Source organism: Taeniopygia guttata, chromosome 1A (assembly GCF_048771995.1).
Source record: "Taeniopygia guttata chromosome 1A, bTaeGut7.mat, whole genome shotgun sequence".
Classification (NCBI taxonomy): domain Eukaryota; kingdom Metazoa; phylum Chordata; class Aves; order Passeriformes; family Estrildidae; genus Taeniopygia; species Taeniopygia guttata.
The window spans coordinates 63,480,009-63,495,072 of NC_133025.1; the positions used below are offsets into that span (position 1 = coordinate 63,480,009).

Here is a 15,064-nt window from a genome sequence, read left to right on the forward strand (position 1 = left end):
CTAGAAGTAGTCTGTATATATATTATATATATATGGTTTGGTGGCTTTTTTTTTTTTTAACAGCAGCTACTTTTCCATACAATAAACTTTACAATTTTTCTTTGGCTTTAACTCATTTGAGGTTGCAATATAGAAAGAGACTGAGTTTCTGCAAAGATCTCAAAGACAATGGGAAATGTAACTCCAAATTTGGCAAAATATTAATTTAGGCACTACAATAACAACCAAAATAAACAGATTCCAAGAGGCACAATTCCAAATCTGATTTAATTATTTATGAGCTTCAAACTGAACACATGTTAAAGTGCTTTTTTAAATGAATATTAACTTGTTTTCAGTAACTGTGTTCTATTTTAAAAACACAGGGGGAAGTTTTATTGATAAGTACTTTACACCTGAGGTCTCCAGCATATGTTAAAACTCTTCTTAGCTAAGGACAAAGCCTGTAAAATGCAATCACACAACCAAAACACCACGCATTTGATAAAAGAAATGCAAACCATATGAGCAGAACTGGCAAACGTTTTGGGTTTTTTAAGCCTGAATTGCAAATCTCCAAGTCATGCAAAATCATTGATCCCTGAAAACATTCAGATTATGAAATAAAAATGCATTATTCCTGTAGGACAGGTGTGATGATTAAGGGCAGATTTACAGGGTACTCTCTCTTGTAGCATGCCTCCCATTGCATTTAAATGGCTTTTAAAATCATCATGGATATGATCATATTTTCAGCATATAATCATGAATGTGGGACCTGGAGTTAGGGGGAGACACCTTTTTACCTCTACTGTGCTGTAAAATTTGAAAGGCAAACATTCCTTTGGAATACGGATGTACTGGGGAAGAAAAGCAGGACTGACCAACAGCGTTACTCTTTTTCCATCAGTTCCTTATTTCCTTTCCTGCTGTTCTCATTTCTTCCCATTTCCTTCCCTGCTGAGCTGTGTCGGAATCTGCAGGTATTGATGATTCCGAGATTATAGAAAGTCTCTGTCTCTCTGCCCCGCTGCCAAAGAAGAAGCCATAATTTGTCTGTGCTGGTTTCAAGGTTGTTTATTCTGTTTATCTCTAACATGTTCTGCTGCCCTGCCGCAGCTCTGTCCTGCAGGGCAGCGTGTGGGGCTCTGCCCTCAGTGGGATGTTACAAACATTATATACCAGAAACTACCTGTGCTATATTTACAATAATGTGCCAGTATCTGTCACCTACGTTGAACAGTGTGTCCCCAGCCTAAACCAACAGAAAAATGCCAACACTACAGTGAAACATGGAGGGTGTGAAGAAGGAGAAAAAGGACAAGGCACACCCAATTTCCTTCATATTGTCCCCTTTGAACCCCTAATCTAGAAACCTAAAATTTTACTTTTGCACCCATGCCACACTTAATTATTACTCATATCAAACACTCAGAGCTTGTAATTCATCCTGTAAGATTGAAAACTCTTTTCCATGGACAGAGATCACAGACAGTGTCTCTGGGGGCTCTGTACAGGGGGGTTCCTGACCCCCTGCCAGGGTCACAGACCTTCCAGGGCAGCGAGAGGGAAGTCCTGGATTCCCACAGAGCTGATTTCTTCCAGCTGCTTCCTTGCAGAGTTCACTTTCTCTAAGAGCAGGAATATGTGTTCTGCAAACTCCCGCACAGCTCCACAGCCACCTCTGCTCTTACAGATATAGCCAGCAGCCTTCTGAGCAGCAGCACAGGCATCAGCAGGCACACCACTCATGCCTGCCTGCTTCAGGCACTCCACGTCAGACTCCTCATTTCCTAGGGAAGAAGATGACAGGCAAGGCCAAATATCACAGAAGGGAAAGAATCAGTATTTTTCTCAGTGTTTTTCTGGGTATGCATTGATCTGATTTTTGATTTTTTTTTTTTTTTTTGGTCACAGTGTTCATCTCAGCAGCTCAATAGCACTTTGCACATGCAAGTCAGGTGTTGGAAAATCTTGGTGGTCCATGTAAATGATCACATTTCACAATCTTCAGGCAAGAGAATGCTACTTTTAAGAGCAGTAAAATTATGTGAGCAGCTGAATAAGCACTGGCAGGACTCCTCACTTAGCCTGTCACTGAAATGCAGTTCAGTACAGAAGCACCTGGCTTTCAGTTCTAATTATGCTCATTTCAGAACATAATCTATACAATATCCCTGTGAAATGAACTAGAATCAGTTCAAAATTGTCAGCTCTAAGTGTATGCTTATCAACATTTTGATATCAAAATGTTTCCTAAAAACAAAAGCTTTCCTATATCCCACTGGAAAAACAGTGAAGACTTCCATTCCCAAATTACACAGATTCATCAATGTCTGTAACATTTAGATTGTACCCTAACAGGCCTTAAAATACCTGCTTTTGGTGATTGTGTGCTGCAATGTGCACAGCAATCCCATTAAATCCAGTGTATTTACAAAGAGAAAAGTGGTTAGAAGTTCAGCAGCAGTATAAAGATTCTATTTGTCTTTGCTATTTAAATTGAATAAACCAAAAGAAAAGGAACTGACCTAAGTAAGCCACCTCTTTCCAGCTCAAACCCATGTCTTCCTGCCAGTCCTTCAGAACCTGTAGTTTATTTGTTACACTCACTTTTGCTACACATCCCAGCTGCATGGCTGACAGAGTTTTTGAACAATCTCTGTCAGAGATGAGTCGAACCTATGGAAATAAAATCAGAGTAAGTTCTACACCCAAAGAATAAGACACATAAGTTGATTTACTATTACAAAAAAAGCAGTTTTGCTATACAAACTCTCTTGGGTGCCAGAAAAGCATCAAATGACTGATTTTCAAAACTCAGAGCTGAAGTGATTTGCATCCAAAACCACACAGTCTTGAGGTTCCTTCAGAATACCTTTCTTCAGCCCTCTCTGATGTTCAAAAATAATTTAAATTTGTCTTTTTAAATGCAACATGTACTAAATAAAATACGAAATATCACAGTATGGTGGCATGGTGACTATCTAGTGCAATATGATCCAATTATGTCACTGTGTGGAATGAGAGAATTCCCAAGAAAGATTTCTGAAATATTTGCCGAAGTAGAACATGAAGTTTTTTCCTTGGCCCCTCTACTTAATAACATAACTTTATTTATAGCAGCATTTCAGAGCATCAAACCAACACTACACAGACTGAAGCAGCAAAGCACATTTATCTCTGGAAGTTCATTCCAAATTAAAAGTTTCAGGAATGGTGCACAAGGTAAGCTAAAACCAGAAGATAATTGCAGCAGCATCTTTAGAAATCTCAGATGCAAATCTTTCAGGTTTGTGTAAAAGCTGTAGACAAGCTTCCCTAATTGCTTTTAAATACAAACAAATCCTTGACACTGATTTCAAGTACAGCATGAAGAGAAGTGGAGCACAAAGCAGGATTGTATCAGTAACACAGACTAGAAATAAATGCAGTACAGCACAAAGACCTAGAGGTTTTTAATGAAACATTCCAAGTCAAAAAAGGTATGGAAATGGGCTCCCAAAGGCAACAAAACAGTGATTACAAGCTTGCTACTCCTCTGGCTTCCCAGAAAATGAAGCTGAAAAAACATCTACTCCATTTCACAGGAATGGGCTCTGGGGTGACCTAAGTACAGCCTTCCAGTGCCTGAAGGGAGCCCACAGGAAAGATGGAGAGGACTCTTGACAAGAGCCTGGAGTGACAGGACAAGGGGGAATGGCTCCAAAGTGATAGAGGGGAGGGTTAGATTGGATATGAGGAAGAAATTGTTCCCTGTAAGGGTGCTGAGGCCCTGGCACAGGGTGCCCAGAGCAGCTGTGGCTGCCCCTGGATCCCTGGCAGTGTCCAAGGCCAGGTTGGATGGGGCTCAGAGCAGCCTGGGATAGTGGAAGGTGCCCCTGCCCACGGAAGGGGGATGGAACAAGATGGTCCAACCCAGGCCATTCTGTGATTCTGTGAAAGAGGCTGTAATTACTGTGATTGAGAACTTTCTCAAAACACTTATTTTCCTCTGAGGGCTCTGAGGATAACACTTGTCCCAACCAATACATTATGCTGCTTGACCACAAGTACTGTGAAAAAACTTCAACTTCTATGCTGCAAGAATATAATTGTTTAGAATCTTTTAATGTGCAGGTTACATGAGACATGAAGGCTCACTCTTCACAACAGCACTTACCTGGATTCCTCTTTTATGTAACAGATCAATGCCAACAATATCCCTGTAATCGTAGGAGACCATTTCCTTGTGATCTTCTGTCACATAAATGCGACCATTGGTCAGGCATCCATCAATACTGCAAACCAAGAGCTTCACCTCTTTTAGTGGCTCTTTGCCAAAATATCCAAAGCTAGACAAAGAAATTACCTTTTTAGGATGGAAGTTTTTGCACATTTCAAAACCCCAAGTATTTTCCATACAATAGTAATCTTCAGACAGAAGAATCAGCTTAGAAATTCTTCTTTTCTAATGTTTTTTCTCATCATTATCACTCTCCAATTATATTGTCCCTCTTCAAAGAAACTAACAGAACCATCCAAAAGAGAGTTCATTTATGTCATCCACTTAAAAATTAGGATGAAAAAGGCACAGAAAATATACTCCATTCCCACCCATTATTTCCTTAGAGCAGCTACAAAGAAAAGGCACCTGGTGAGGTGGAATCAGCTCATGCCCTCTACACAAACATTCCCATTCCTGGGCATCAGTTATATTGGTCTGGAGCATGGAAATCTGAGGCACCTCAGCTGGGAAAGCCACAGATTATGCTAACACATTTCTGAGGTATAGTGGGGCTTACACTCTTCACCAAGCTGAACTTCAAGAAAAAAAATCAAGCTACCAAAACCCCACAATCTAACAAAGGTAATTCAGTTGATTTCAACAGAGAGAGGAAAAAATCCTGGGCAGAAATAAAGCTGCCCAATTATCTTTGATCTCCATTGCTTACATTCCACACATTATGAATTCAAATGACCACACTTTCAAACAAGCAGCACCAAAGAAATAAGGGAACAAAAAGTGCTTTTACCTCAACACTCTCTGCTCTGCAATAGGCCAGTCAATGTCTATGTCAATATCCACACTGTGCTCTGCACGCATTTCATAGTAGGCCATTTTACCACCCTGAAGGAAATAAAATCCACTCAAATTATCTGCTTGGGTCAACACAAACAAAAAACTCTACAATTTAGTTAATAACTATTGAAGAAATTGAAGGAACAAGTAATTTGAAGGAACTTCAAACCTCTCAGTTGAAGGAACTTCCTAATTGAAGGAACAGTTAATAACTACTGAAGAAATAGTTAATAACTATTTCCATTTTACAACTAGAGTAAGTGTGCAAGATGATATGCATTATAGCAATTACATCATACTAATTTCACTAGATCTTTTATCCAGTAAAATAGTAATACCTTTAGCATTTGCTTAGGAAGACTATTATTATTGTTACTTGCTTACTGTTACTTAATTTCCAGTGGCAAAATATCCACCACACCCCAGTGGTGTTCTGCACCACTACATCAGGATGTAAACATCAGGAAAGGGAAAAAGACTGTTAAAATTACAGTATAAATTTGGGGTACGATTAAACTGGGTGAACATAGAAATTTACAGATTATGCAAGGCTCTGACACTGCATGAAGCTCAGTTTTACACCTTTAGTGGCACTAAAATGAATTCTAAGATACACTGGTGAACTCATGCAAAACTCAACTCAGTACTGTATTGATTTAGGGTTAAAGCTATATAAGACATTGATTCGCAAAAATTTATTTGCTATGGAGGATGCTGTTACTGGAACTGCCCTAGCTATAACTGTTTGTAACCTGCTAAGTTACAATTAACAAACTGTTCTGGGGTCAGAGTGCTGTTATTTCACGCTGACTGCATCAGAAATCAAAACAAAGTATTGAATTCATAACCCTCTACAGCAAGAGTAGATGTATTATTCTGAAGAGCATGAAAAACCAGAAGCACTAACCTGCAGATAGCCTTTCTCAATCAGATGCCTCTTGGCAAAATAAAATGAGCCATTTTCATAGAGCTCCCCAGGCCAGTCTTGCCTGCGGTACCGCTTTGCTGGATTCAGGTTTTGGGGCTCTGTCATCTTGTTTTCTGTTAACAGAAGGAAAAAAAAAAGACAAAATAAGCTTTAAATAATTCCTGTTCAGAGTCACTTAACATCCTAAACAACTTTCTGTTGAAAAATTAAGGGCATAATTCAGTCACCAACTTCTCTCATTAATGCCTTTTGCTGCTTAACTCTATAAAGAATCACAGACTGCTTTGGGTTGGAAGGGACGTTAAGGATGATCCGGTCCTACCCCTTGCCATGGGCAGGGACACCTTTCACTAGCCCAGGTTGCTCAGAGTCCCACCCAACCTGGCCTGGAACACTTCTAGGGATGCAGAATCCACAACTTCTCTGGGGAATCACTGAATTGCTTCTCTTTCTTGGAACTGTGGATCAACTGGAGGACTACTCTGTAAGCCCAGCAGGGGAAAAGGGAACTTTTCATTAGCACTTTAGAAATAAACCCCAAACCAACCAAACAAAAACAACAAAAAAACCCCAAGATGTTATTTGCTTCAAAACTGTCTCCTACAAGCAGTAGGAGGAACATTCTTCCCAACTGTCCTTAGCAATGTGAAAGAAATACCATTCCTGTACTTCAACTCCTAGTGCACACAGAAATGCCTGAATGCACTCTGATACCTGAAAGGACGAGCCTTAAATCTGGAAGGTGAAAAAGAGCATATATGAATAATTTTTGCCTGTGAAAACATCTTGGCACTTCCCCAAAATACATCCTATTTAAGGATATGCATTAACTCTTCATAAGTGGTTTAATCAGTGTCCACAAATAAACACCTGTCTGCACAGTCTCCCAAAAGATCCCATATTATTACCAATGACATGAGCAGAAACCAAATCAAGGACCAGAGACTTTTGTCCATAAGTCCCTTCAATCCAGATGTACAAAGCAGCTAAAATTCCAGTAACCACAAGATACTTAGAGGGCATTCCCAAACACCAAAACATCCTGAGGCTTTAGGAGATTCACACACACACACACACACACACCCCTTATGTTTCATAACCAACTAAAGCTTTGTGCTCACTGTAGTAAACATTCCCAGTCAGAGAGAGACACCTTTCTCTTTCTATCAATATTCTATCAATATTGAGTCTATCAATATTAAACCTTAATGCAGAAGGAGCAACAGAACAACAAAAAAAACCAAAAACCAAAAACAACAACAGAAAAAAAACCCCAAAACAACAACTCCATGAAATTATTTTTGTATAATTAGTATTCTAAAGCTGGAAAAATAAAAAAAAAAGAAAAACCATTGTATAATGCTGTTGTGACTCACTGTCACCAGAAACACCACACACCTCAAAGGCCATTTGCATTTGTCCTTAAGCTGTTCATGTTGGCACAATGTGTTTCCAGCTCTCCTCAGTCCTTGCAGCTGAATGATTCCTTACCTCTCACCACATTAAAATGTTTGGATGTCATTTTGTGCTGAAGAATTACTTCTTTTTTTTAGGTAGGCCTCAAAGCTTTCTTATTTAACAATCTGCCTATGGGACACAACCACTTCAGGAAGCCACATGGCAGATCCACATGAGATTTATTCTTTCACGTTTGTCCCTTCCAGCATCTCAAGATGTGCATGTGGCTTCCTAAACTGCAATCCACAGAATCCTGAAATTGCCACCCATGCTTTTGATACTCCTCTTATACTGCACAAACAAAAAGCATCACTTATTTCTTCTCTTATGGGGAACAATGACAATGTTCAAATGTTCATTCTAAACAAAGGCTTAATTTTTATTTCAACTTATCTCTCAGATCAAGCCTCATTTATTACACATGCTCTTTTAAAGCATGATGCTTTCTAAACTCACATAAAAGTTCATCTGAAGCAATCAACAGAGTAACTATAATGCCTGAGTAATTTTAATTAAAAAAAACAACAAAACCAAAAAACCCACCAAAACTCCAGTGTGAGAGCAGCTGAAACAACCATTTTTTAAAAATGAAGAAAAAAATTCTGCTTTAACCACAGAAACAAAGCCAAGATACAAACCACGTGGAATAGCTCTTTACACCAGGACAAAAGGGGGTTTACAGATAAACCAAGGTGCATTCTTTGTTTGTAAAATTTCAGTCTTTGGTCATCTTGGCCACTGTAGCTGAGGGGCATATTTTCTCTGGGAAAATCCAGTCATGTTTTTCTGGATGAGCTAAGCAACATGAGTTCAGCTTCCATGACTCACAGGCATTTTGCAACGTGACATAAGTCAGCAGCCAAATTATCAGGATGAAACAAAACCTAAGTCTCCTGGCCAAGAGATTGCCATCTCATCCTCACCAAGATTTTATCTCACATTACTGGTCATTTGTTAGCTACTGCACAGCAAGAACAAACAGTTTTCTAGCTAGGACCTCAGTGTAATATCGGAATAGTCATGAATACCCACTAGGAAGAAGTTACCATGTAAGGAGTTTTTTGGAACTGTATTTTCAGCTTAGACAAGCTAATATAATTTCAAAAGAATTTTAATTTTTACAAAACAGTTACAGAAAGGCTCAGCAATGCTCACTAATGGACAGTAATTGCTCAGACACCTATGCTTGGAAGGAATTTCTAAGCCATCTCAAATCTCTCAGAGAAAACTCAGTCCATGCCTCAGACATTACTTCCTAAAATAGCATAGGTATGAAAAGCAAGAATTTGGAAACAAAAAGGAAAAAAAGTTAAGTGTAACTGTAACCAGAAACATCTAAATATTACCTCCTTTCTTTACCTCACTCCATCTGAATTGATGCCTCCTCACAACAGAGAAGACAGAATCAAACCCCTCCTTCTGGATCATATCTGCCACCTTTATAAGGTCACTGGGATGTAAACATGGAGATGTTGCTTGAATATTTCCTACAATATCAACCTCTAAAGAAAAACAAAAAGACATTTATGAAAAAATTCACATCTTTAGTAACATAACTGCAAAGTGTGGTATGAGCAAGTACCACATACAAAAAAAAAAATTTACTCAATGCTTTACTTATTTTTCTAAATAATAAGTGCATCATCTCTCTGGGGCTACGATATAAAAGCTCAGCATATTTCATCCCTGATTTACCATGATGATGATTGAGAAACTCTGTGATGGCTTCCAGGGAAGTTGAGGAGTCTTGAGAGACTTCAGGGCTTCTGCGATGGACCTGAGCACCAAACTGCTTCGCAACCTTCTCGATCTCATCGTGGTCTGTGGAAACCCATATGCTGTTGGCAAACAGTGGCAGAAATTAATATAAAGAATAAACCCCACCATTGTTGACTTGCCTGTTGTAATTTAACCTGAAACCCCCCCCCCAGCTTGTTTATGTCTGTACTGTACTTCGCAATGAAAAGAACTAATTCTTGTATCTGTGTTAATAAAACTATCCCAGCCAGCCCAACAAGCAGCTTTTAATAACAGGGATAAAAAACGCCAATGTAAAATCTGAATCTTGAGTTGCATTCCATGTAGGAAGCTTAAGCAACATAAAATTTAGAAGTGTTACCAGAAAAAATCCAGTGTCAGCTGAAAGAATTTGTTAGGCATGTTAACAAATCAATGAATTGTGAATGCGTTGGATGTGGCACGCAGAATCATGTAAGAGTTTAGTTTACAACAAGTAAAACTGCCACAAAGTTAAAAGATTAGCTAATGCTGCAAGTGTGTTAAAATGTGTTAATTGGGCTCCATGCACTCCCAGAGAAAGAGCTGCTCAAGTTCCATATGTTTTGGCACAGAAAACTTCCAGTACTGGTAAAGCAAGATTGCGATCGTTCAGGGAAAACAAACATTTACAAAAGGAAGGGCTAATTCTGCATATCATGTGACAACAAACACTGAGCAACTGTGAAGCCACGGCTGTCATCGTGCTGACGGAAAAAGCATGAGAGGTGTAAAAACAAAAGCTATGAAAAGTCACCATTCCTCTCCCAGCAATGCTGGCATTCTCAATGTGCTATCCACAGGCAATGGTGCTGCAATTACATTTTTCCCCCACAGACATCGTGGGATCACCAGAATAAAAATATGTGTGACAGTGACAGCAATAGCAAGTCACACCCACGAGAACAAACACACAAGAGGTGTTTTCCAGAACCTGCTTTGGGATGGTGAACTTAAATACACACTCCCCATTCAGCCACCAGAGTTTTGTTGTGTAACAGGTACCTTGCACAGCTGTTCCAAAGGTGACAAGGCAAACCTGGTACATGTCCACCTATTGCACCTGCCATGCCTCAAAGCCAGGCTGTACAACCCTGACTGCCTTCCTGTTAGGAAAATTCAGATGCCAAACAGCAGCCACAGCAGGTCATACAGCAATACAGCTTCACAATCATTAAGAAATTATCAGTAACCAGAAGTGTTCTTGTCTGTTTCTTTATTAAAAATAAGACAGAGTGCTGCATTCTCTACTTTTCAGATACAGCAAGAAAGGTTTTCCAAGCTAGATAATGACAGAGCAGCCGTGAGACACAGAATGCTCTGGGTCTAGCTGGGCTACATTTCTCCTTGACCTGCTCTGAGCATTATGCAGCAGGTTTGCACTGGGAATCTGCCTTTTAGTATGCTACACACCGAGCACATCCTAACCATGGCTTTAATTATCAGCAAATGTGTAGAAAATCCTCAGTCTTGCTCCTGCAGAAAAATCTGTAGTGCCTCTATTCTCAACATCAAGGTAACACGTGTTTCTATCTAGCTCTAATTATTGCTTTTGAAGTTTCAGCCACTTGGCCACAAACTGAGCTTCTCTTCTGTGTCACATGGACACACAAGATTATCTCCTTCTACTTGACATTTGAGTGAGACTGCTTCTGATGTGCTGGGTCCAGCTGTGGGCTCCCTGATACCAAAGGAAAATGGGAGCAAGCTCAGCAGGAACCAGCACGATGACTGGGCCTGGGAGCACACGTGTGCCAGGAGATGCTGAAAGAGACTTCTCAGCAAGGAAGTGATTTCACTGCTGGGCAGGTAGAGAGAAAATAAGGAGAATTTTTCTGGGTGAGTGCAGGGAAAGGAACAGAAAGGCTGTGGGGTCTCCATCCTTGGAGATGCCAAGCTCAGTGCACACTGTCCCGAGTACCCAAATGACCATGAACCAAAGTCATCCTGTGCTTCAGCAGTTCACAGGAGATCATCTCCAGCCTGGCAGTCCCATTTAATGCAGATGTCTTAATGTAGTAAACCCATCAATAATTACGACATCACCAGCTAGTGGCCACTCAACCACGCATCAGAACAACTTTAATTTCCATTACTGTGTTGTAAAACTTTAATTTCTTCATTCCTCGGCTGCTCACCCTTAGCAGGAAGGGACAGCTGAGTTCTCGACAAGGTGCTTGCCTTGCCTTATGGTGCCACAGTTTTGTCTTAAGTGAGTTTGAGTCCTGCCTCACTGGCGGAATCACAGCCTGGGTCAGGCTGGAAGGAACCACAGCGGCTCAGCTGGTCCCACCTCCCTGCTCTAGCAGGGTCACCTGGAGCAGGCTGGACAAGATTCCACCCAGGCAGATTCTGCATATCTCCACCGAGGGAGACTCCACACCCTGCCAGGGCAGCCTGTCCCAGTAAGAGAACTTCCTGGGCATGAATTCCTGACGTTTCTCCTGTCCTAGTGCTGGGCCCCACGGCGCAGAGGCTGGTCCCTGCTCTGAGCCCTCCCTGCAGACACTGACAGTCATCCCTAAAACCCTCTTGACGAAGCGGCGGCTTCCCCCAACCCTTCCCTGGGCCAGGGTCCCTCAGCCCGTCCATCCCCAACCAGAACCCGCCGGGGGAAAGGGAAGCGGAGAGCAGGCGGCGCATGCGCACCTGTGGAAGACGCCGGCATCGATGGCGGCGCGCAGCACCCAGCCGATGAGCGGCACCCCCGCCAGCAGCTTGATGTTCTTCAGCGGGATCCCTTTGCTGCCGCCCCGCGCCAGCACCAGCGCGGCCAGGTGGGGCTGCGGCCGCCCCTCACACGCATCCATGGCCGCGTCCCTGTCCCGCTCCGCTCCCCTCCCGCCGCGCCCTGCCACGCGTGCGAACCGCCCCCTGGGGCATGCCGGGAAATGTAGTCCTGCGCCGCCGTGCCGGCGTGTGGGGAGACGCCGTGTGGGGGGCTCGGGGGGCGGTTCGGGGGATCATCCGCCCTTTAGGGAGGAGAGGGTACTCTTTTGGCACAAGGTGTCCCGCATAGCCCCGTCTTCGTGCCTGCTTTCACGGCAGGATGGATGGATGGATGGATGAAGGACGGATGGACATGTTAAAAATGAAAATTTGTCCAGCCAAATTAATATGAAAAATAAAATATTTATTTTGCAATCAAATTCTATCTAGCCAGCCACAAGGAAAGAACAGAGCCGAGCCCGGGGTCAGCCCTGGGTGTGCAACAAGGAGTCAGCCTCAGCAGAGGTTTTCCTCTATGCCCACACACCTCCATCCTGGCACAAGCAACTTTTATAGGGAAAATTCTGCCTAAGGCCAAGATTTCGGCAGTCTTTTCTTCTATTCAGAGTCCATAGGTTAATAAGATTATCTTTTTTGGTGTTGAAGAAGAAAAATTCAGTGTCCGGAGTTGTTGGATCCCTTGATGAAGTTTACGGAACACTGCATTCACACGTATCTGCCTGAGGATTTCCATGATATCCATCTCTGGGCATCCCGTATCCCTCCAGACATGGCCCATCTCCTGGCCTGGCCGAGCCACACCCTTTTATGTGTAAATCGGGTTCTAATATACACCAGGTCTCGCCTGCGAGGGTTGGGGGGACTCCTAATACAAATGTGTATACTCCAACAAATATACCATATCACATATATCATACTGGAAATGGTGCGAATTATATCTACTACACATAACAGACGATGGATGGATGGATGGATGGATGGATGGATGGATGGATGGATGGATGGATGGATGGATGGATGGAGGGATGGATGGACGGATGGATGGATGGATGGATGGATGGATGGATGGATGGATGGATGGATGGATGGACAGATGGATGGATGGATGGACCTCTGCGGTGTGAATCTCTTTAGTCTAGAGAAGACTGTGAAGGAATCTCATGAACGGATGTGAATATCTCAAAGGGTGCCAAGAGGATGGTGCCAGACTCTTTCCAGTGACAGGACGACGAGCGCTGGCCATGAACTAAACACGAGAAGCTCAGCCTGAGGAAGAATTTCTGCACACTGAGAGTGGCAGAGCCCTGGAGCAGCTGCCCAGGGAGGACCTGGAGCCTCCCTCTCCGGGGACATTCCAGCCCCACCTGGACACGCTCCTGTGTCACCTGCTCCAGGTGGCCGAGCCTGGACAGGCTGATCTCCAGAGGTCACTATAATCAGAATTCCGTGCTAATCCTGCGGTTCTGCAGCTCTGTGCGGCCGCTCGCAGGATGGGGCTGCCATCCTATGGGCACATATGGCTGGAGGGAAGGTGGGCTGGAAGCCCAGGGAGCTGAGCCCAGGCACCGTGCCGGATAATTCCGGGTTTTCTTCCATCCCCAAATTCTGAGAGTTCCTCCAGCCTCACTCCCTTCCCTGCAGAGCAGCCCCGGCAGAGGGCAGAGCATCCCCACGGAGCCTGGTGGTGGGAAGGGGAGCTGGAGCGAGCTCCTTGCTGCTCCTTTTTTCTTCCTAAAAATGTATCAAAGCATGAAAACATGGTGTTGTTATTCCAACTGTCTTACAGAAACCGAATGGGCAAAATAAGCCACTGCTGACATAAGGCTGCAAGGGAATTTGGGGTTTAATATCGTTTAGAAAGTGGAAAGTAGAGTTTGTTTAAGTCACAAAGTCACTCCTGGAGACTCAGGAGCTCAGTCCTGTGTCAGTCCACGGTGGAAACGTACCACTGATATCCTCTGGTTATTCAAGATGTTTTGTGGAGCAGAAGGACCTTATCTATCACTGCCAAATGAAACATTCCCACTTACATTCATCAGTAGGGAGGCATTTAAGAAGAATATTCATACTGGGGAGGTTGGTTGTTCTTTCTGAAATGTTCCAAGAGACCCAGCAGGGTTAGAGAGCTTGCTCTTCTACTTTGCAGATCAAGCACCTTTCAGGCCTCTATTTTTTAATCAGATGAAATTAGTAGCCATAAGGTTCTGAGGAGTGTGATTTCTGCAGGTCTCTTTCCTTGTACTTATTTTTAATTCTTATTTTTTTAACTCTAGGATTTAAAATCTTTGCCACATCCAAACTCCCACACATTTAGCCCTGTGCTTCTGTCAGAGTTTGCTGTGCCCACAGCAGACCAAGTTGGAAGAAACCTCCAAAATTATTGAGTCCAAACTTTGACTGAAAACCACCACATCAATGAGACCATGGCACTGAGTACCATATCCTCTAGTTTCTTGACCCCACAGCCTGCCTGGGCAGTCCATTCTTGACCACAGTGAGGAAATTAAAACCCCCTGTAATTTGGTTCACCACATTGCGAAAATTTTACGATTTCTCAATAATAATACTTCAGCTACATAATACAGTTTAGTTCTCTTCTCACAGTCTAGCAATATCCCAAGCAGGGAGCTGAGTCTGGGTTCAACTTTCATTTACAGAGGAAGGAAATGACATTAGGGCATCTAGCACACATTACAGATGCCATACTAGATGGGATTCAGCTAGCAAAGATATTTTTACAGGTCTGTGAATAATTAAAACGGATTTAATTTTCTTTTCTCTTTGTACCAAAACCAAAACTCACAGGGCTGAAACAGTCCTCAAACAAGCATCTTAAATACTTCTGTCCTTTTTCAAAGACACGTATGTAACCCAGTCCTAAAGAATATCAGTGATGTTAACTGGATAACCTGTCCAGGCAATATAGAGATTTGTATGATAGCAAAGATTTTCCTAATCTTTACTTAATCTTCTTTTCTGTAATATGAGTCCATTCATTCCTGTCTTATCCAAAACACATCTGGAGATTAGATTCAGCAGGCATGTGCCTACTTGAAAACAGACCCCATCCCAGCTTGGACTTTTCCTTTTAGGGATCAGAGCCATGAATTCACTCTTCTGGTTCAGATCTT

At 42.4% G+C, this 15,064-nt stretch overlaps 1 protein-coding gene across 1 annotated transcript; it reads right to left on the reverse strand.

The window, feature by feature from the left end:
- Positions 1-248: 248 nt before the first annotated feature.
- Positions 249-12,099, reverse strand: CMAS (cytidine monophosphate N-acetylneuraminic acid synthetase). The gene is made up of 8 exons (XM_030263428.4): positions 11,853-12,099; positions 9,123-9,265; positions 8,774-8,929; positions 5,949-6,082; positions 4,995-5,089; positions 4,142-4,313; positions 2,511-2,661; positions 249-1,772 (listed from the first exon to the last, which is right to left on the reverse strand). The coding sequence occupies exons 1-8, from the start codon at positions 12,011-12,013 to the stop codon at positions 1,522-1,524; spliced, it is 1,263 nt and encodes a 420-aa protein (XP_030119288.2). The 5' UTR covers positions 12,014-12,099; the 3' UTR covers positions 249-1,521.
- Between the last annotated feature and the right edge of the window lie 2,965 nt (positions 12,100-15,064).